This window comes from Bos javanicus, chromosome 5 (genome assembly GCF_032452875.1).
Source record: "Bos javanicus breed banteng chromosome 5, ARS-OSU_banteng_1.0, whole genome shotgun sequence".
NCBI classification, from domain to species: domain Eukaryota; kingdom Metazoa; phylum Chordata; class Mammalia; order Artiodactyla; family Bovidae; genus Bos; species Bos javanicus.
The window spans coordinates 107,440,909-107,461,911 of NC_083872.1; the positions used below are offsets into that span (position 1 = coordinate 107,440,909).

The window sequence follows — 21,003 nt, forward strand, 5'->3', positions numbered from 1 at the left end:
CAACATGAATTATATTATGGGGCCTTCCCTGGTGGTTCACTGGTAAAGAGCCTGCCTGCCAATGCAGGAGATGGAAGAGACGCAGGTTCGATCCCTGGGTCGGGAAGATCCCCTGGGGAAGGGCATGGCAACCCACTCCAGTCTTCTTGCCTGGAGAATCCCATGGACAGAGGAGCCTGGCGGGCTATAGTCCATAGTGTCACAGAGTTGGGCATGACTGAGCAGCTTAGCACGGCACAACAACTATATATATATTTTTTTTTTTTGTAAAAATGAGCAGATACTTTCCCCTGTGCTTTCCTACTTGCATCAGCGGCAGCACGTGCAGCCCTGACTTCCCCGGCACGCCCACCCTCGTGCACGGGCTGGTCTGCATCCTTCCCGGGGCTGCATGTCCTCTGCTGGGTGGAGGCAGGGTCACTCCTTCAGCCAGACTCTCTCTCGAAGTACAGATTACAAACAACCTCACGGGAATAATCCCCGTGCATATGTTTGGTTTGTGGAGCTGTGCTTCCGGGGAGATGCCCAGATATGGGATTATGGGTTAAAAAGTAAAAATTGTCTGATTTGTTAAGTGCTGTCAAAGTCCCCTCCCCAGGAGTTGTTCTGCTCCGTATCCCACCAGCAGCCTAAAAGAATACCTGTTTCTCCAGAGAGTACTCAAATTTGGGGAATTTGCCAGTTTGATAGGTGAAAAAACCTGGACCTCTTTAAAAAATACAAATGTGTGTGTCTTCTCACTACAGATTCTTACTCAGTAGTTTGGGCTGGGCTTGACCGTGTATATATATATATATATTTTTTCCAAATAGTGATTCTGTTGCACAGCCAGGGCTGAGACCCACTCTGCCAGGTTGCTGAATTTCCCCCGTTGTTCCCTCAGGTGGTTGGAATGAGGCCGCCACCGGCTATCAGTAGTTTTGTCTTTTCTTTCAGCGAATCTGTTACCAGGCTTTCCCTTGACCTCTCCCTCCTGTTCTTATGCGCTTGCCCCCTCCCGGCCCAGCCCTCTGGGAGGTGACGGTGTTGGCCTTGTGGTCTGCAGGTGTCCGACTTCCGGGAGCAGCTGCTGGCCGGTGCCGGAGTGGAAGCGGAGCGAGTGGTGGAGTTCTCCTGTGGTGAGGACCCAGGCCCGGGGCGGTGGCAGGGGGCCCTTGTCACAGTCCAGCCGTGTGTTGTGATCAGCCAGGGGCTAAAGCCATGGCGGTAGGGCTGGGGGAAGGGGAGAGCTTCTGGCCCTGAGTCCCTCTGTCTGCACGCGGAGGCCTGGGCGTCCCAAGTTGGTTCTCCGTGGGAGTGGGGCAGAGGGCGGGTGCTGGAAGTTGCTGGTCTGGGTCTGGGAGACAGGGCTGGGGGTGGGGGGCATTCTCCATGGACTTAGCCTCACTGGGTCTCGCCCAGGTCACGTGATCCCTCCAGATCACATCCTGCCCCTCATCATCTGCAGCGGGCCCTCCAACCAGATGCTGGACTTCACGTATCAGAAGAGGGGGCTGCCTCAGATGGTCAGTCCAGCCAGCGTGCCTGCCGGTGGCCTTCATGGGGCTGGAAGATGGATTTAGGGCTGGGCACTCTGGCCAGTCCCGGGTATTCAGGCTCCGGGTCTCCCATCTCAGGTGGCACAGGCTGAGCTGTGTCTGTGTGGATGTCTACCAGGGAGGGACTGAGCCGCCCCCTCCTCACCCTTTAGCAGAGTGTACGAGCAAGCTGCTTACTACCTTGGTTCTCTTGCCATGTGGCTCTGTGGGTGCCACCTGGGCAGACATGGGAGTCCTGGGCTCACCTGGGCGGGTGTGGGGGTGCCAGGCATAGCTTTAGGGTCCTGGCTGGGCAGGGATGGGGGTGCTGGGCACAGCTCCAGGGGCCCGTCTGCAGTTTTCTGTGCCCGATTTGTCACAGAACCATCAGCTGGGCCTGTGGTAGGGAGGCTGGCACACGACCCACTGAGGTGGTGCCGCCTGGCTGCACCCCATAGCCGATCGCAGCCACCCTGGCCTTGGTCCGTGGGTTTGAGCCTTCAGGGAGGGGCTGCAGGATTGGCTCTCGTCTTCCCTCCCTAGATGGACGAGACGGGCCGCATTCTCTGTAACCTGTGCAATGTGGTGCCAGGAGGGGTGGTCTGCTTCTTCCCCTCCTACGAGTACCAACACCAGGTCTGCGCCCACTGGGAGAAGAGCGGCCTGCTGGCCCGCCTGACCATCAGGAAAAAGGTGAGTGATCAGCACTCAACCACCTGAGAGGATGGTGGCACTCAGAGTTCCTCCTGGGGTTTCTCATGTGCGGGGCCTTCCTTTAGTGTCTCATGCCTACTTCCAGTCCTGATACCAGGCCATGGGGGGGGGGTCCCTTCAGGACCCCGGCTCTGTGGGCTTTTCCAGTCCCCACAAAACTTTAAGGCTAAGAGTGACCCAACACCCAGGCAATCTGTGACCCTTTTCTGGGAGGTGTTCTGTTTACCTTCAGATATTTCAGGAGCCCAGGAAAGCAAACAGGGTGGAGCAGGTGCTGCTGGAGTACTCCAGGTGCATCAAGGTGAGGCTGCGGGTCCCCAGGGCCCTGAAGGGGGCGCCCACAGTCTGGCGCTGCAGCTCTGGGCTGGTGTTCCCGCAGCACTGCGGCCAGGCCCGGGGCACGGAGACGGGTGCCCTGCTGCTCTCCGTGGTTGGGGGGAAGATGAGTGAAGGCATCAACTTCTCTGATGACCTCGGGCGGTAAGCAGTGGCTTCTCACCCCTCGGGCTCTGACTCTGCACCTGGGCTGACAGCTCACGTCCACAACCGCGAGGGGCCTGGACTCACCAACTCTGGATTGGGCCCTTTGGGGCCAGCTGGAAAACCAGGCTGCCCTCAGTGGATCAGGACTTGGTTCCCTGGTCTAGACTGGACGTCTGGGCTGACGAGAGAACTTGCTCCAGGTGGCAGGGATGAGGGGAAGGAGAGGCCAAAGGAAGCTGGTGATGGTGGGTGAGGACAGGCCCCTCGTCCTGGGCCTTGGGAACCGCCCACATGCCCCAGCTCATGTGTGCCTCCGCCCTAGGTGTGTGGTCATGGTGGGCATGCCCTACCCCAACATCATGTCTCCAGAGCTGCAGGAGAAGATGGCTTACCTGGACCAGACACTTGTGAGTACCCCCGTGCCTCCCACAGCCGCAACTACCCCTCGACGTGTGTGCCTGTTTGCCCCAGAGGGACGGACGTGCTTCCGTACTTCTGGGTGTCTTCGTGCCGTCACCTGTTGTATCGGCTGCTGGTGCCCATGAGGCCCACTGGTCTCGCCCCAGAGCCTCGGTCAGTCATGACCTCGAGGGAGGCAGACATCAACCCTGATGGGTCCTCTCTGCCCTTCGCAGCCCAGAGGCCCAGGCCAGGCCCGCCCTGGGAAGGTGCTGGTGGAGAACCTGTGCATGAAGGCTGTCAACCAGTCCATAGGTGAGCCTGGGGTGGTGCTGCTGGTGGGAGGGGTGGCTGCGGGCTGAGGTGACAGGAAGGAGCAGTTTCACCTGCGTCTCTCCGGCCTGAGCACTGAGCAAGGGGAGGGGCACAGTAGGAAGACCCGTCCCCGTTCTGTCCAGGCAGGGCCATCAGGCACCAGAAGGACTTTGCCAGCATAGTGCTCCTGGACCAACGGTACGCCTCCCCAGCCATCCAGGCCAAGCTGCCGGCCTGGATCCGGGACCGCGTGGAGGTCAAAGCCACCTTTGGCCCTGCCTTTGCTGCTCTGCGGAAGGTCAGTCCTGCCCTTCTCCTGTCTCCCTGAGACTCTCCCGCCCCTGCCCCAGTCTGGTGTCATGGTCTTTCCCTCTCTGCAGTTCCATCGAGAGAAAGCTGGCCTTTGCTGACTGGTGGTCACACCGCTGCCTGGTCGCCAGGCCCTCCCTTTACCTGCCCATGGGCAACTTCATCATGAGCTTGGTCTGCAGGGATCCTGCCTGAGAAGGGACTGCTGTGGGAGCCCCTTTGGGACTCAGTGGGCTGCCAGGATGCAGGAATAGGTGGACCAGCCAGCAGGAGACAACGAGGCTGACCCCGAAGAAACAGTGACCCCACCATTCCTGGGCTCACCCCCGGGCAGCTGCCCTGCCTGGATGGAGTCTGTCTTCTGCTCATGGGCCCGCTGATTCCTGGCTGGTCTGTGAGCGGCTGTGGAGGCTGCAGCCACCCTGCCCTGGCCTGTTTCGCAGAATCCACATTCTCAAAGGTGAGATGGCTCTTCCAGCCTCTCCCTTTCTCACTGAAATAGCTGTCCCAGACCTTTCACCCTCGGAAACTCAGAATGTTATCCATCCCCACCTCCTGGTGTCTGCAGGGCCGTTCTGCCCCAGCTTCCGGTCCCCTCAGCCACCGTTTCTCTAAGTCCTTAAACTGCTCCCCAACCTCCCAGCTTCACTTCCTCCCACACTGCTGGCCCTCACCTGCCCCTGGCCCTGCCAGCAGGATCCTCCTCCTGGCCTGGCTCCAGGGCCTCCCGCTCAGCCACGGAGCAGACGCCAAGACACCACCTCCCCTGACATCAGCGATTATGCCGAGGGCCATTAGGCTCTCAGCATGGCTATTTTTAGAGACCCCGTGTCCATCAGGGAGACACTTGCCTGTGTGGAAACAGCCCTCCCTCCGTGCAACACCCCCCCCCCGCCACCTAGGCCCCAGCTCCAAGGGGCGTCTGCACAGCTAGGGCTCCTTAATTAAAAGTGCACTGCTGGTTTAGGCTCGCGTCTTGCATCACTTCTTTATTGATTCATGTACTGTTTTACCGCAGTCTCTCTAGGGAGGAGGGGCACACGCTGGTGAAGGGGGCTGGAGCAAAGGCAGAGGTCACCCCCCACCACTATGCCTCCCCCTCTCCCCAGTTTGGCCTCCGAAAGCAACCTCCTTGCTCCTTGAAGATCCCAGCAAGAGAGCTGGAGAGTCCTCCATGACCCTGTCCCCCAAGGAGCCGGTTCAGCTGTTGTGCACGGGGGTGTGGTGCACCCAGGGACCTGGGGGAGGGTAAGCCCAGCCCTAGGACTCCCAGTCATCCTCATCTTCCTCGCCCGGGGGCTGTTGTGGGGGAGGCAGGGGCGGGATGGAGTCTGACATCCGGGCGAAGGCTCCCCCTGGCCCCTCGCTGGCCCCGGATCCAGGTCCTTTCCCGGAGATGCCTGGGAGGGCAGACACTGGAGTGAGGAGCTGGTCTGGGGCACCAGGCCACCCAGGCCCTAGAGACCTGAAAACCGTGAGGAAGGAGGCGGCACCGGGGTCCTGCTTCCTACCTTTGCGCCTCATGGCCAGCTTGTTGAAAAGGTCCGACATCAGGTCCCCGCCCTGGCTGGTGGCTCTCACTGCAGTGGGCAAGCATGGGGACAAGGTGAAGGCACACGGGGTGGGCTCAGTCCAGCCCATGTGACACCCCGGGGCTCAATCCTGGGGTCCTCTGCACTGTCAAAACCCTGGCCCCTCCACAGCCACCAGGTCACCACAGCTCCTGGAGCACTGGTCAGTGATACTAGGGAAGCAGGTGACCACTGAGTAACGGAGTCGCCACCGCTCTGAGTCAGGCACAGGGAGCGGAGTCGCCACGGCCCTGAGATGGGCACAGAGCAGAGTTGCTGCCGCCCTGAGACGGGCACAGGGAGCAGAGTCACCACCTCCCTGAGACGAACACAGGGAGTGGAGTTGCCGCCGCCCTGAGACAGGCACAGAGCTGAGTTGCCGCCACCCTGAGACGGGCACAGAGCTGAGTTGCTGCCGCCCTGAGACAGGCACAGGGAGCAGAGTCACCACTGTCCTGAGACGGGCACAGGGAGCAGCGCTGGACAGAGGAGCCTGCCCGGGGTCCCCGTCCGGTGCTCAGAAGCACAGCAGGGATGACTCAGGGCTGGGATCCCAGAGCACGGCTGCTTTGGGCCCAGACGTGGCATCTGTCAGCACTGGATGCACAGCTGACGTAGCCTGGAGCCTCAAGGGGCCTCGAGAAGTGGGACACAGCCAGGTCCCCGTCTCTAAAAATATCCCTAGTCCCTGTTTCCTTGGACAACTGGCCGAGTCTAAGCAGGCTCCACCACCGGGCAGGAGGGGCCCACACACGCCGGGGCAGCCTGCACGGCCCCTGGAGACGCGGGCAGAGCGCCCTCCTGCAGCGAGTCCAGACTCACCTTGCTCCTGCTCCTTCTGCTTCTTCTTCTCCAGCTTGCGCTCCTTGACACTGCGGAGCTTGGCCTTGCCGATGCCCCCGGCCTGGCGGATGGACTCTAGCAGAGTGGCCCGGCCACTGGAGGGGTCAACCACTTCCTTGGGCGCTCCCTGGACCGGGGCTGAAGGGTGGAAGGTGCGAAGAAGAAAGGCTGCTGGGGTGGAGCCAGGCTGTGGGCCAGCACCACCCAGGGTAGGTGCCGAGGTAGCCTGGGGGACACACCACTGAAGGGTGTGTCTTCACACGCGGGGACTCTCGCTGTATTTTCCATGGTTACTAGCAGCCCTGTCACTGGTTCAAGGGGAATGGGGGTCCAGGCTCCCTCTACCCGGAAGGTTAGAATTTCAGGGCCCCACAGATACCGTTCGGAACCACTACTTTATGAACTTGGGAAAATGTGATTTTGAAATCAGAACTATTCTGAAAATCTAGAATTGATGACCACTTAAGCTACAGAAACCCCTCCAGGGATCCAGAAGTTGGAGGCGCCCCTCCCCCACCCACACGCCCCAGGACTGCCCCTACCTGAAGGGGATGCACCCCCGCTGTCGTCCCCCCTGGCGGGCTGTCCTGGCGGGGCCTGTGGCGGGGGCGGAGGTGGGGGGACACTCATCAGCACGGCTGGAGCTGGGGGAGGCGGTGGAGGTGGCGGGGGCGGTGGGCGTGCCGTCAGCACCCCATCCTCGAGGTCTGGGACAGAAATCGAGAGTGTCAGGTACCTTAGGAGGCAAGAGGCTAAGCAGGGCAGCACCCACCCCAGTCCGTCCCCAGCTCTTGGCCCACCTGGCTTGAAGGGCTGGGCCACCTCCGTGTGGAAGGTGGGCAGCTCGGGAATGGCGCCAGGGGCAGAGGGGGCGATGCCAGGGCCCAGATCCGCGCTGTACATGAGGTCGTCGGCCACGCCTGGCAGGTCAGGCAGGTAGGACGGTACGTCGATGTCCGGCACCTGGCCCAGGTCGGGCACGTAGAAGTAGTTCTCTGGGACCTGTGGGTTTGGGAGGGTGAGGAACCTTGGAGGTTCCCAGGCCCCCAAGCACAGCTGGGCGGGTAGGGGGCTCATCAGACCCCTGGTCCAGACAACACTGGGGGGCCACACCTCCCCCACACCCAGGCATTGTCTCCGTCCACCTGCCGCTCCAGCTGCTCTCTCCTGCTGATGGACAAAGGGGCATCGAACAGCTTCTCCCCTGTCTCGGCCCCCAGCATCACGTGGGTCTTGGTGACGGCACCGGCCAGGGGGTCCAGGAAGACGTACTTCTTGTACCTGGAGAAGGCAGAGGGCAGGGGATGCAGCGCCTGTGCTCGGCCCTCGGGCTGGACCACCCTTCTCACATCGCTAGGGCCACAGCTCAAGTCAGGATTATGGCCTCCCAGGCCTTACGAGCTTCCTGGTTCCCGGGCCATAGACTTCTGCTGCACCCGAGCCTGGAGACCCCCCGGTCCCCCGCCCCCCCGCCCCCACTCACAGGTTCTCGGTGGTGTTGAAGAGCAGCAGGGAGCTGACAGAGCTGATGTTGCTGGGGAGCCCGCCCAGCCCTTCCTCAGCCTCGTCTTCAGGCTCCAGCTTGGTGTTCACACACACGGGGAAGAATTTCAGCTTCTCCTGGGGTGTGGGGAGATGGGAATTGACTGAGGGAGACAAGTTTCGGCTCCAGGCCAAAGTGCTCCCCCCACTCCCCCAGCAGTCAGAATCCTCTGGGGCCTCAGTTCCCCCCAGGGTGCAGGGCACCCCCGTAGACCTGCAGGGCCCGCTCGTCCAGGGGGCGGTGCTTGCTCTGGATCCTGTGGCGGGGACGCCTCTGCAGGCCGGGGTCCTGGGCCCCCATGAAGATGGAGCCATACTCCTGCAGGCGCTCAGGGGCAGGGTACTTGGCGCTGGAGAACACCTGTGGACACAGGGTGTCTGGTCACTCCTGCTGGGGCCTGAGAAGCTCCAGCCATCCTGGGTTTGGGGTGGAGGGATTGTGGGCAGGAGGAAACCTGAGGGGTAGCGGAAGCAGGGACCCGGCAGCTTCAGAGGCATGGGGAGAGGGGAAAGAAGAGGACTTTGGGGACCACCAACCAGCCAGAGAACAGAGCTACACGCTTGCTACCTTGATGGCTTTCTTGCTGCCCTTGATCTTCTCGATCTTGGCCTGGGCCAAGGACACCCTCTCCCCGATGGCCTGCAGCTGACTCCGGCTGAGCTCTACTCGCTGGGAGATCCTGCCACCAAAAAAAAAAAAAGGCAAAACAAAAACTAATAACCAGGGCTGGAGGCTCCTCCCCAAGCCCCTGCAGCCTCTGGCCCCCCTTCTGTTTCCAACAGCAAACAGGCGAACGAGGACTCGGGTAAGGGCTTGTGCATGAATTTTGTGTTTTGGCCACGCCCCACAACATGCAGGATCTTAGTACCCGACCAGGGATTGAACCCATGCCCCTGCAGTGCAAACACAGTCTTAACCCCTGGACCGCTAGGGAAGCCCTCAGGTAAGGGCTCTTAAAACAGCAATATCCTGCTTGTCAGGGCTGATCCTGGAACTGCCCAAGTGACCTCGATCAGGACCATCCAATCTGAACGGTCTGGGAACAGACTATATTCTGTTCCCTGGAGCTCTGGGCAGGGACAGGCAATCACCCTGGCACCAAGCTGGCACCTGTACGTGCCACCTGAAAGGATATAGTGCCCACCCACCAGGGCTTTCATTCTCAGGCCCAGGTGAGCAGAGACAGAATCTTCATGACTGACATGGAGGAAATTAGAGCTTAGCGAGGCTGAGCAACAGGCCAGACTGGCCCTGATTCCAGTCCCAGAGCTGTCCATAAGGAACCGCCTGACTCAGGGCAGGCGGCTCTGGGTAAACCCTAGTCCCCATTGAGGTTCTCACAGCTGTGGGTGGGCTGCCAAAGGGCTGTCCCTCCCCTTGCCAGGATTAGCGGGCTCCGGCAACAGGGTACCCTTTTAGTTCCTGAATATGCCCAACGCTGCCTTGTCATACGGCCCAGCCGTCTCCCCACACGGCTGGTCCTTCACTCCACTCAGCCCCTGGCCAAAGCCTCCCGGAGACAGAGTTTAAAACTCACTGTCACCTTCCAACCCCTAGCAGGCTCTATTGTTACACACTGCCACCTGTCACCATCACAGAGACATCATTTTGCCAACAAAGGTCTGCAGAGTCAAAGCTATGGTTTTTCCAGTAGTCATGCAGGGATGTGAGAGCTGGACCATAAAGGCTGAGCACCAAAGAATTAATGCTTTCCAACTGTGGTGCTGGAGAAGACCTTTGAGAGTCCCTTGGACTGCAAGGAGATCAAACCAGTCAATCCTAAAAGAAGTCAATGTTGAACTGATGCGAAGAGCCAATGCACTGGAAAAGACCCTGTTGCTGGGAAAGACTGAGGGCAAGGGGAGAAGGGGGTGACAGAGGATGAGATGGCTGGATGGCATCAGTGACTCCATGGATGTGAGTTTGCGCAAACTCGGGGAGGTAGTGAAGGACAGGGAAGCCTGGCATACTGTAGTTCATGAGGTCGCAAAGATTGGACATGACTTAGCAACTGAACAAGAACCACCTGTCGCCACGTGTCTCCTGCCTGGGGGCTCCTACACTTGGGGCTCTGTTCTCTGCTGTGTTCCCAGCACGTGGCACTGTGCCGGGCACCTGAAGGGCTCCTCTGTGGTCACTGAATGGCCAACACCACATGCCCCAAGGTAAATGCACACGCACCTCACTTTCACTATTCAGCAGCACAAGGTTCTTCTCACTTCCCAGGAGCCCCAGCCCACCCCACCAGGGTGCCCTCTGCCCAAGAGCCCCCCTACCTCCAGGAACACCAGCCCCTGACCACGGCCACAGCTGGTGGATGGCAGAAGGGCCCGCGGTCTCTGGTCAGTGACCACGTGGCGAGGGAACTCAAGGACTTTTTACCAGCCCTCATCAGCCAGTTTCACAAGCCCAGGGTCTCCACCCCGATGAAGTCTCCTTGATTACTCCTGTGGCCGCTCGTGTGCAGGGGCTTGGGGACACATAGGATGGGCTCCAAGCATGTACCCAAACCAGCTTAGTTTTCCTTGACAGGCTGGTCTGAGTGGGGCAGCAACGCATACCAGAACAAAAGGCACAGCTTCCTTCCAGGAGATATGGAACCAGTGACCTGTCTGGGCCCACTTTCTGGCAGGGAGGACGGGTTCTCTACTTGCACACAGGCCATCTCCTCTAGTTCCCAGCTCAGCCCCATGCTGCTGGGGGATGAAGCAACCTCACACTTAACGTAACGGCGGCATAGAGGGTGGACGTCAGAACTGGACACAGACAGAGCCTGCTCTCTGTCTGATTTCTCACAGTTGCAGACATCAAGCTTAACAGTGAGCCCTGGCAAATTTCTGGAATGGATTATTAAATACAGGGTCCTGAGAAATCTGAAATGGAAGAGGTGGATCCCCGGGGCCAGCACTGTTCTAAATTTACAGCGTTTTCTGACAGGGTTATTAGCCTGGTGTATGAGGGAAAAAACCTTACACAGTACAGCCTGAGTCAGCAAGGATGCTGATGGCTTCTCACAAAATCCTGTGGACGAGATGGAGCTGGGGGCTGGAGAAGAGCACACATAGGAAAAATCAGAGCGAGCCAGGGAACAGCAGCACCTGGAAGGCACCGTGGGCTGATTTCAGTCGTGAACAAAGGTCTCTGGAAGGGCCTCGCACAGCTCACCTAGTGCTTGATGAGGAAGCTGGGGTATCCAGTGAGAAGGCCCCCAAAAGGTCTGCATGGCGGAATCAAGACCCACGTGAGCTGAAAGGCCAGGAAAGGTGACACTGATACAGAATGACTATGAAGCTCAGCACTCAGGCTTAAAAAGCCAAGTGCACAAACGCAGCGGATAGAGGTTGAGCAGGAGTTCAGGTGAAGGAGGACCTGACGACTTTGGTCACCTAGGCGCTAATGGCAACCTGGACTAAGGAAGTGAGTGCGTGGAGCACACGGCACCATGTTCCTTTCCCACCTTCTTTCAACAAACAGGACGTCCACTCTCTTGGAGGCACGGCAGAAGAAGCAGAGCCCTGGATTCATGAGCTCATCTCCTGGACATCCCACTCACCCACAGCCGTGTCCCCTTCAAACCAGGTCCACACGTTAAAAGGACCCTGAATTCCCTTCCGGGCTACAGGCTCTGCCTGAGTCACGGTTGCATCACTAGCACCTGGGACAGCGCCTGACCTGGAACACAGCAGCTAGGTAAGACGTGACGAGGTAACGAACGTCCAGAGGAGGGTGAGGAGCAAGGTGAGCAGTGAGAAGCTCACGTCATACAAGGTAAGTGAAGGACATTCGGTCTAAAGATGAGATGACTTTGAGAATGTAACTCCCTTCAGATAGCAGAAGACCTCAAGTGCTGTCAGGTGGGAAAGCAATTGTCACTGCAGAGAGTGGGTGCATCAGAGTCCGCAGTGGCGGTGGCAGTGGGTGTGACATGGACGCAGACCTCAGTGCTGCAGAGGAAAGCATCCCCGTAAAGATGAGATGACTGAGAATGTAACTCCCTTCCGATACCAGAAGACCGCCAGTGCTGTCAGGTGGGAAAGCAATTGTCACTGCAGAGAGTGGGTGCATCAGAGTCCGTGGCGGGGGGAGGAGCAGCGTGTGTGACGCGGATGCAGACCTCAGTGCTACAGAGGAGAACGTCCTCGTAAACCACTGTCTGGCCTGGGAAGCCATCAGACTCCAGCCGGATGCCCACTGTCAGGGTGCTCCGGGGTGGACTCCTGTGAGGGACAGGACGGAAGATGAAATTCCCAGAGTTCTATTCTTATCTAAGTAATGTCCTGCTTGTTGCAAAGGCCTCAGGCAGCCCAGTCTCAGACCAAGGGTGAGAGAAGAGGTTTCAGCTGGCGGGTCATCTCTCCTGATGGCAGGGACAGGCTGGAAGGCAGTGTTGGGAAGGAAGGCCTGCGGGGGCACATGGGGTGGGGCCCGAGAGCCAGGACTGATCAGCAACATCCACTGTGAACAAGACGGTGCCAAGAGGGTGGCTTGTTTGTTCCTCATCTAGACCCCACGGCTCAGCTTCCAGGCTCATGCCTGCAGCTTCGTCCGCACAGTGTCACCAGGACCCCAGCAGGGAGGGGCAGGCTCAGCGGGTCTGCTCAGAGCCTGGGGCAGAGAGAAATCAGGCAACACACGCCTGTTTCCAAGGAGACAGACAGCTGCCATGTCCCCAAGCCCTGGGGACAGGAGCAGTATGGCCGTGGGCAGGTCACTTAACTGGTCCATGTCCCACCTTCTTCAGATGAGAAGCAAAGCTAGTAACTTCTACATCGGAGAGCTGCCGCAAAGGTCAAAGTCAGTGATGTGTGTCTCATGACCCAGACAAGCCAACAAGTCCCCAGAACATGGTCAACACCTGCCTGGACCACCCACAGACTGGGTGGGGTGAGGGGCCCCAGGCAGTGCTGAGTAGACCCGGAGAAGAACATTCCAGACTCCAGACAAGGACACGGCACACTGCAAGGGAGCACCGTGGAGGGCAGAGAGTTCCTCTGCCAGGGCCTGGGGCGTGAGGCGATCAAGGTCAACGAGGCCCCCAGGGGGCCAGGACAGCGCCTGGGCTGCCTGTCCCATCACCTCCGAAGCTGAAGCTGATCCCCACAACCCTCTGTGGAGATCGCCTATGGAGCCAGGCAGGCCCAGGGCTCCCTTGGGGCTGCTGATGCTCCCAGCATCATACCAGTCAGCTGCTGGTGGGGGGCGGGGGAAGACCCCCAGCCCTAACTGCCACTTCCCTCCCCTCCCCAGCACTCCGCCATCAGCCCTCTGAGCAGCTCTTGCTTTCCCCTGGATCTTCTCCACTAGCTGGGGTAATTAAGAGCGATCTGCTAATTATGCAGGCGGCTGATTGAGGCCTCCTAACCCTAGGAGGCACCAGGTGCCAATTGGGGGGAGGAGGGGAGCATGGAGGAAGGGGAGAGGATGGAGGAAGTGAGGAGGAAGAGAGGGGAGGGGAGGTGGTGGGGGGAAGGAAGAAAAGACAAGGGAAAAGCTCTGCAGAGGGCAAGTGGTCAGGCTGGGGCCGCCAGAAGGGCCGTCTCGAAACCCGCCGTTCACACAGTCCACTGCACTCCTCCTGCAGCCCCTCTGCACGTCATCTAAGTCATGTGGAGCAGGTGACGTCTCTGGGTAGCTATTTTGGGGCTGGCATCTCCCAGGTGACGAGGGGCAGGTGAGGGCGGGAGGTCTGCTAGGCAGGAGAAGAGGCTGGGGAGGGGCTGTGAGGAGCGGTCCGGGCGCCTGCAAGGTCCTTGTCATTCTCTCCAGCTCTGTAGACTTGGCTGCGGCAGAGCAGAGCGGGAGAAGGACCCGGCTCGGAATGCTAATACCCGATGAGCTCACCTGCCTGCAGAGCTGGGCACGGGCTCCAGGGGGGCCAAGGGCTGGGCCTGGGCCTGAACAGAGGGGAGGGGAGGGGAGGGGAGGCGAGGGGGCTCCTCTCTGCAAGAGGAGTACGTTCAAGGGGAGCGATTCCAAGCTGGGGTAACATCCCCACTGCAAAAGCCCATGAGGACAGAAGAGCCTCAGGCTCGTAGGCAGCTGGGGGATAGGGGGACAGGGCTCGGCATCCCCACTCCTTGTCGTCCCCTCCCCCTCCCCGCCTTGGACCTCGTTCCCAATCTGTCACCATGTCCCATCACCGTTCCCTTTAAAGTGTCTCTTACCCGCCTGCCCTGCACCGCAGCCACCTCCTTGGCCCCTGTGCAGCTGCCTGATGACCCCTCCCAGCTCTCTGTCCCATCACTTCCTGCTCAGAACCCATCCAGGCTCCCAAAGCCCTGCGCTTAAGCTCAAAGCCCCGTCCAGCTGGGAGAAGCCCTCACAGCCCTGATGTGGCCCAGCTCTCCCCTCACCCACTCCTCCCACCAGGGACCGTCCCAGCGTTGGGGGGACATGAGAAGGGCTTGGTGGTGGGGGGCGCAAACACAGAGGCTGACTTTCACTCCATCCTGCAGTGAAGGAGCGGACCGCAGGGACAGTGGCTTCTGGGCTGGGGTGCTCAGGTCCCTGCCGCCCAGGCAGCCTCAAGCCCCTGGCGCCCCTTTCCAGGTCCCATGCAGACCGCATTCCCTACCCCTCAGCAGAACCTGCCCCATGTGGCCCCCCTTCAGGAGGCCTTCCCTGACCCGGGAGCAGGCGGTCATGTTCCTCTCACCATCTGCTCCCTCATTTCATCACAGCCAGCCTCCACTGGGGATGCCACTGCTCCCACAGGCCTGGTCCCCACATTTCAGGTTAAACCCTAGGTTCTGGGGATTAGGCATGTGACCAAGGGCTAGGCCAGCCGCTGTGTTACCCCCACGCTGCCCCAGCCATGGCTCTGGGACCGCCGTGAGGCTGGGGCTTCTGCGGAGGCGCTCTTTCCTGCTGGACCTGAGCTGTGGGCCCACTGGTCCCCTTGCCAGAGCAAGGCCTGTCTGGGAGTGGGGCCAACCCAGAGGCAGCAAGCAGGGAGGGGATGAAAGCAAACCGGTCCTCACGACATCACTGAGCCCTGCGGCTCCAAAGCCTGCTCTGCCGACTGGTTACTTTTGCTTCAGTTGGCTTGGGGAATCTAACTGATAAATGTGCTGCTAAGTCTTGCTCCTCTCTCCTCTGGATCCCCAGGTGCCCACACAGTGCATGCTACACGGCTCAGAATCAGCTCAGCCGGTGGCTCTCCCCTGAGATGACGCAGCCCCTGAGCACAGGGACCACATGGCCATGCACCATCGGTATCCCTCAGTCCCGAACGCCGGGCGCCTGCTGGGAGAGGGGCAGGGCCACCGGAAGTCAGCTGTTTAGGGGAGCACCCTGCCAGCCCTCGGCCTCAACGAGCCCACCACCCCTCCATGTGACATGGCCTTCCTGCCCTCTGCTTCTCCCATCCAGGAGCAGAGGAACCTGGAGATGTCTACAGGAATGGAAAGCACGCTAAGAATCCAGTGCTCCCCTCAGACAGACAGGCACGCAGTCATGGTCCTGGTGAGGAAACACAAGCATCTCTGACGGACTGTTTCATCACGAGGTGCGGGGCGACCGGACTCTGGCACTAGTGGCTTTTAAAGGCCTGTGTCCTCTTGCTTAGGTGACCCTGGATATATTTAGCACCTAACACTTTCTATAACTATTGACAACAGGTAATGGAGGGCTAGCATAGGCGGCAAATGAGCAGAGATGATGTTACCAGATAACAAGAGAGAACATTTACTGGATGCTTACTATACACCAGGCACTTCGGTTCCTTTACACATTTCAATTCATTTCATCTTAACAATGATCCTCTGAGGAAGGCACCATTATCACTGCCATTCTATGGATGGGAACGTTGAGGCTTTATAGGGAGGTTAAGAGCAAGCAAATGGGGAAGCCAGACTGGAGCCAGGAAGTCCGCTCCAGAGTCAACCCCCTTAATGAGGCCCCACTCTCAGTTACATTCACATCCTGGAGAGGCCTGGGGCTGCTGCTGCTAAGTCGCTTCAGTCGTGTCCGACCCTGTGCAACCCCAGAGATGGCAGCCCACAGGCTCCCCCGTCCCTGGGATTCTCCAGGCAAGAACACTGGAGTGGGTTGCCATTTCCTTCTCCAATGCGCGAAAGTGAAAAGTGAAAGTGAAGTCGCTCAGTCGTGTCCAACCCTCAGCGACCCCATGGACTGCAGCCTTCCAGGCTCCTCCCTCCATGGGATTTTCCAGGCAAGAGTACTGGAGTGGGGTGCCATCGCCTTCTCCAGGGCCTGGGGCAGCCATGTGCATTAGAAGGCAGCTCAGAGGCATTAGAGTCAAGTGGATCTAACGTTGGGACTCTCTGTCTGGAGACAATGGCCCCATTTTCTGCCTCCACTGGGGAAGGCTTCTGGGAAGAGGTGGGGTTCCAGTTGGTGGAGGAGGAGACTGCACGCTGCAGTGGTGGGGGTCCCTGGTCTGGGATACAAGCAGGGGACAGTGGGGGAGACTTGGCCAGGACAGGGACCTGAGTCAGGCGGTCAAATGCTCCAGCCGGGGAAGCACAGCGTGGGCATCCAGGGAGAAGCGCTAGCCCATCTTAGTTTGCTCATGACCAGAGAAACAGGACCTTACACAGGACAAAACTAGGGAACCTTTGCAGAAAACAGCAAACACCACGCACACACGTTCAACCAACACTGAATGAAAAATCACAAGAGCCTGAGAGCTGAGCTGGATCAGCGCTAGGGGTACAAACAGCCACCACTCCCCACCCGGGATCACTGAGGAACCGAGGCCACCTGCCAGCCTCACGAAGCCCCTTGCTCCAGCCACACTGGCTTCCACTCAGGCCCCTCTCCACTTTAGTTCATGCCCTTCCTCCTTTCTTGAAGGTTTTCCCCCCAGCCTACCCACTCACGATATCTCCCCTCCCCCAGTCCGGCTTTTCCTCACAAATGTCTTCCCTGACCCTGCAGACCAAGTCAGGCCTCTTATCACAGAGATGGGGTAATTCCAGAGCCTGGAGCTCCAACACCTGGGTGTGACTCCTAGTTCCACCGCTCAGGCAAGTCTCCTGACCCTTCTCCCAGTTTCCTCATCGACAAGTGGAAATAACAGACGCTCAAACAAAAAGTTGTTGAGGGACTTCTCTGGTGGTCCACGGGCTAAGACTCTGTGCTCCCAGTGCAGAGGGTCTGAGTTTGATCCCTGGTCAGAGAGCTAGATCCCACATGCCGCAACTAAGACCCAGCACGGCCAAATAAATAAATACATATTGAAAAAAAAAAACGTTCGGAGTGTTGAATGAGTGAGCACACTCAGGTCAAGGGTGGCACACGGTTAATGCGATACAAATGTTAGGTGTTGCAAGACAGTAGAGACTGGCTTTACCACAACTGTAACCAACACTCGACTGATCACTTAGAGTCTGTCTCTGCTGCTGGAGCGGACCCTCCAGCTGGGCAAGGATGCTGCCTTATTAAAGGGCCCAGAGCCTTGCACACAAGAAATGCTGGATAACCAACCATGGGCTGACTGGCAGAACAGGCGAAGGAACAGGGCACCCTAGCAAGGGAAGAGCAGTTGGGAGAGTCATACCACCGCCAGGGCCCACGGATGCATGGGGAACCCCAGGGCTAAGCGGGATGGTAAACAGTGAGCGCTTACAAGAAAAAGTTCTAAGCAGGGCACCCAGCTTGGCCCCCTGGGCACAGGGAAGCCAGCTGGGTCCCCCTCAGGACCGAGAGTCACCACAGAGGTGCTCCGAGAGGATGCCTTTGGGACTGGCGAGACGACTGCCCGGGCCAGGGAGCAGCACCCACCTGCTGAAGATGTCTCCGGAGACCTTCTGGAGGTACTGCAGGGCATCCGCCACCTGCTGGATGGCCTCCTCTCGCCGCAGGTCTGGCTGAATGAGGGGCACTGCATAGGTCTGACCGGCCAAGGAATGCTGGGTCCCCGTGGGGGTCATGGTGCCTGGGGGAGAGAAGGGAGCATCAGGACCCCCCTATACTTGCTCACACCCACCCGGCACAGGGCCAGGTGCAGGAGAAGAGCATGCATGCAGCCCCCCATCCCAATGGTCTGCACGGCTTCAGCCTGGGTGGCAGTCGGGGGGCTCCCAGGAGCTGCTGTTCTGCCAATGCTGGTTGAGTGAACAAGGGAAACTGTAAGGACCAGAGACGGACACAAGGCATCAGAGGGCACTGACTGGCTGCCACAAGGTGGGTGCACGGTACCTGGCTAGGTGCCCTTGCCCTACCTCATCTCACCTCAACCTCCCAAGCCTGGATGAACAATAAAGAAACCGTGGCTGCGGAGTGAAAAAGAGGGATGGACTGCAGGGCAGTGGGGAATTGCCTGTGTCTACTGCCGGGTACTAGCAAATGGCACCGGTTCTGCAAGAGCACAGAAAATATGGACTCTGGGTTCTTCCTCTTCTGGTCCCTGGGACCAGCTCCCGAGAAAGGACAGGCAATGGCGGGAGGCAGGGATGTCCGGCTTCTGCTCTCCCAGATTAGAGCTGCGCGTGGGGTGGGGGGAGGCAAGAGGAAGGAAGGACACATGGGAGGTGGACGGGAAGGAAAAACCTTCCTTCGAACTGCAAGAGGAGGGCAGAGTCAGTCTATTTATACTGGCTTTAATTAACTCCGCTCCCTGGTGCCACCAAAGCAGCAATCACTGCAGACGGCACTGATGTGATTGGCAAGAGAGGCATCGGGCAGAATATTAAGGCACCAAGCCCCTATAAATAGGCCTAATCATGGCCCCTCGGTAGAAGACCGTGAAGAAGACATTAATCAGCTTGGCACCATGGCCCAGACCTGCTCTCCTAGGTTGCAACAGAAGTGTGGGTGGGGCTGGGTAAGTCAGTCCAGGGTGGGTTTAGGAGGCTTTGTTTGAGCTTCAAGTCCTGTGTGACCTGGGTTAAGTTGCTTGCCTTCTCTGAATCTCTGATTCTTTCCACTTCTCATCCCACAGACTGAGAATGGCACTGCCCTCTGAAAAGTGGTTAGGCTCAATGCTTCACACCAATATCCTCACCATGCTGGAGCTTACTCCTTCTCGCCCTTTGCTGGCTTCCCCCACTCTTCCTTCCACCCAGCTTGTTCTCTCCTACCCTTCCGAGGCCAGCACTCTTCCTGGTCTGAGATGACCAGTCTGCTCTCCAAGCCTTTCTCCAGTGGTGAACACCGCAGCTTCCTACACCTGAGCCTGCCTAGCACCCTCGTCAGGATTCTCGGAGTAACTCCTCACCTCCCCACCTCTCCTCCCATCATCAAGTGACCAAAGTGGAGCCAACTGATCCCAAACCACCCCCACCCCTGCCCCTCTTTGCATTTGCAGTGATGCAGCTCTGCTGGGCATCCCAGCTTAGTTCAGTAGCTCAGTTTTCCCACCTGTAAGACAGAGGGAGGAAAAGGCAGAAAGAAGGTACTTTCTGTGCTCATCTTGAGATGCACTTCTCATGGTCAGTCACCCACCTAATGTGTGTCTGTCCACGCACCAGGGGGTGCAACAGGCACAAAGCCCCCCGGGAAGGAAACGGCAAGTCTGTCAAAGAACTCAGAGCCTGAGTACAGGTGTCCAGAGCTTTTACTCATTCTGTCTAACAACTATCTGATCAACTATCAGGCACTGGTCCTGACCACAACGGAGAAGAGTAAGACGCCATGCTAGCTGTGAAGACAGCCTGGAAAACAATTAAACAGTAGGTGTTAATGCTCTAATCCAGCTGTGAACCCAGTGCTAGGGGACAATGAGGAAGGAGCAAGTGGGGTCAGGGAGTCTGGAAAAGCTCTTGGCAGAAGCTGTGTCTCCCTACCAGGCCTGGGAGAGAGGGCAGGGAGAGCATCCCACGGAGAAGGGGCAGCTGAACAAAGGTGTGCAGGGAAGGGCAAGTGGTTTGGGCAGGGAAGATAAAACCATCCTTGGAGGAGGAGCAGAAAGACAGTGGCCAGACTGTGAAAAACACTGATGGCAAGGAGTACGATTGGAGCCTCAGATCTGCCATCCGGTATAGGGGCCACAAGCTACAGGGCTCCTGAGCACCTGAAATAAGCGATGCTCGTCTGAATGTAGATGGAGTCGAAGTGTAAAATACACACCGAACTTCATACTTCCTACCAAAACGAAGAAAATATCTCATTAAAAATTTAAATACTGATGACATCGTTGAAAAGACCATACTTTAAACACAGTGGGCTAAGTAAAGTGTATTACTAAGTTAATTTCGCTCTTCCCTTTTAAAGTCACACATGTAACTCGTAGTTTCTTGCACAGTATTTTTTTCCTTGACGGCGGACGCTACCTTTGACTCTACGGCTTAGAGAATCTTGGTGAACACTGTGGATTCTCAAAGGAGAGTGAACATACAGCAAATCGACTCTCACAAATTCTGCTTTTACAATAAATTTGCAAGTGTTGGCATACCGACACCAGCTGCGGGCAGGAACCCAGGCAGGGTTATAGCGGTGTGGGGTCAACCAGGGGCCGGGAGGGACGGCCACAAAGGGAGGGTTCTGAGAGCCGGGCCAGTGGTGGGCAGGCCCGCGGGGCGGGAGCCGGGCCCTCCTCGCAAACCGGTCGGGGTTCCCCGGGGCCCCGGGTCGGGGAAGGGGGAGCGGCGACGGCGCGTACGGAGGCCCAGTCCGGACCCAGCGGACTGACGCACGGCCCGTCGGCGTCCGAGGCGGAAGTCACCCGGCCCGGGCCTCCCGGCCGGCGTCCCCTGAGGCCGCTCCCGCCTCCGTCCGTCCCCTCGGCGACCCGCCCCCAACACCCCCTCTCCGTCCCGCCATCCCAGCCAGGCCTGCGCCCTCACCTGCGTTACGCCCGCCGCTTCCGCGACGCGACGCGCCGGGCCCCCGCAGCCGCCCGCTCCGCCTCCTGGGTGATCCCGGCCCGGAGCTCCGGCCCCGCCTCCAGCCGTCAGTTCCGCCGGCTATGCGCCGCGGGTCTGGGCCCCCAGCAGCCGCCGGTCCCCTCAGCACCTCCTTGCCGGGCGGCCAGACGCGACCCCCACGCAGCCCCGCCCCCGTGCCCTCTGCCCCCTCTCCCCGCGCAGCCGCTCCCTTCGCCGCGCGGCCCCGCCCCCGTGGCCCCGCCCCCGCGCGGCCCCCGCCCCCCGGTCCCGCTCCACCCACTTCTCTGTGATGCACTTGATTGTGTCTTTCTCTGCCCGTGTTTTCTGGGCTTGGCCTCTGCGGGCCGAGCTCCCCAGAGTCCGCCCAGTGCCCGCCCTCCCTTAGATAGTAAATGCCAGACACAGAAGGACCACGCTGTGCGAAGTGCCCCATAGCCGCCAGATTCAAACAGAACCAGAGCTGTGGTTGCGGTGGAAGCGTTATGGTTTAATGGGTTCAGAGCTCCTGACCATCTGTC

At 59.0% G+C, this 21,003-nt stretch overlaps 2 protein-coding genes across 5 annotated transcripts in view; one reads left to right on the top strand and one right to left on the bottom strand.

Annotated features, from left to right (window-relative positions):
- Positions 1-4,710, top strand: part of DDX11 (DEAD/H-box helicase 11) — a 32,740-nt gene extending 28,030 nt beyond the window's left edge. The window contains exons 19-27 of one of the 4 annotated variants that reach the window (XM_061418245.1): positions 1,046-1,118; positions 1,448-1,587; positions 2,061-2,210; positions 2,464-2,532; positions 2,611-2,711; positions 3,037-3,121; positions 3,350-3,428; positions 3,572-3,726; positions 3,809-4,710. In XM_061418245.1, the coding sequence (XP_061274229.1) occupies positions 1,046-1,118; positions 1,448-1,587; positions 2,061-2,210; positions 2,464-2,532; positions 2,611-2,711; positions 3,037-3,121; positions 3,350-3,428; positions 3,572-3,726; positions 3,809-3,838 (882 nt within the window). In that variant the 3' untranslated portion in view covers positions 3,839-4,710. Of the gene's footprint in view, positions 1-1,045; positions 1,119-1,401; positions 1,588-2,060; positions 2,211-2,463; positions 2,712-3,036; positions 3,122-3,349; positions 3,429-3,571; positions 3,727-3,808 lie in introns of all 4 variants that reach the window. The other 3 variants (XM_061418246.1, XM_061418244.1, XM_061418243.1) reach the window with 3 other exon arrangements.
- On the bottom strand, positions 4,700-20,527 carry LOC133248314 (WASH complex subunit 1). The gene is made up of 11 exons (XM_061418247.1): positions 20,444-20,527; positions 17,442-17,595; positions 8,262-8,373; positions 7,908-8,054; positions 7,635-7,771; positions 7,297-7,432; positions 6,952-7,153; positions 6,694-6,858; positions 6,131-6,289; positions 5,249-5,317; positions 4,700-5,137 (listed from the first exon to the last, which is right to left on the bottom strand). Exons 2-11 carry the CDS (start codon positions 17,588-17,590, stop codon positions 4,998-5,000), a joined length of 1,416 nt encoding a protein of 471 aa, XP_061274231.1. The 5' UTR covers positions 17,591-17,595; positions 20,444-20,527; the 3' UTR covers positions 4,700-4,997.
- Between the last annotated feature and the right edge of the window lie 476 nt (positions 20,528-21,003).

What these genes read in the sequence shown, in the direction of transcription:
- LOC133248314 (XM_061418247.1), bottom strand. Translation starts at nt 17,590, where the DNA reads ATGACCCCCACGGGGACCCAGCATTCCTTGGCCGGTCAGACCTATGCA. An exon ending in GAGAGCAGCTGGAGCGGCAG is followed by an intron (nt 7,154 to 7,296) that starts GTGGACGGAGAC and finishes CCAAACCCACAG; the next exon opens with GTCCCAGAGAACTACTTCTA. An exon ending in CGGGGGTGCATCCCCTTCAG is followed by an intron (nt 6,290 to 6,693) that starts GTAGGGGCAGTC and finishes TCCACCCTTCAG; the next exon opens with CCCCGGTCCAGGGAGCGCCC.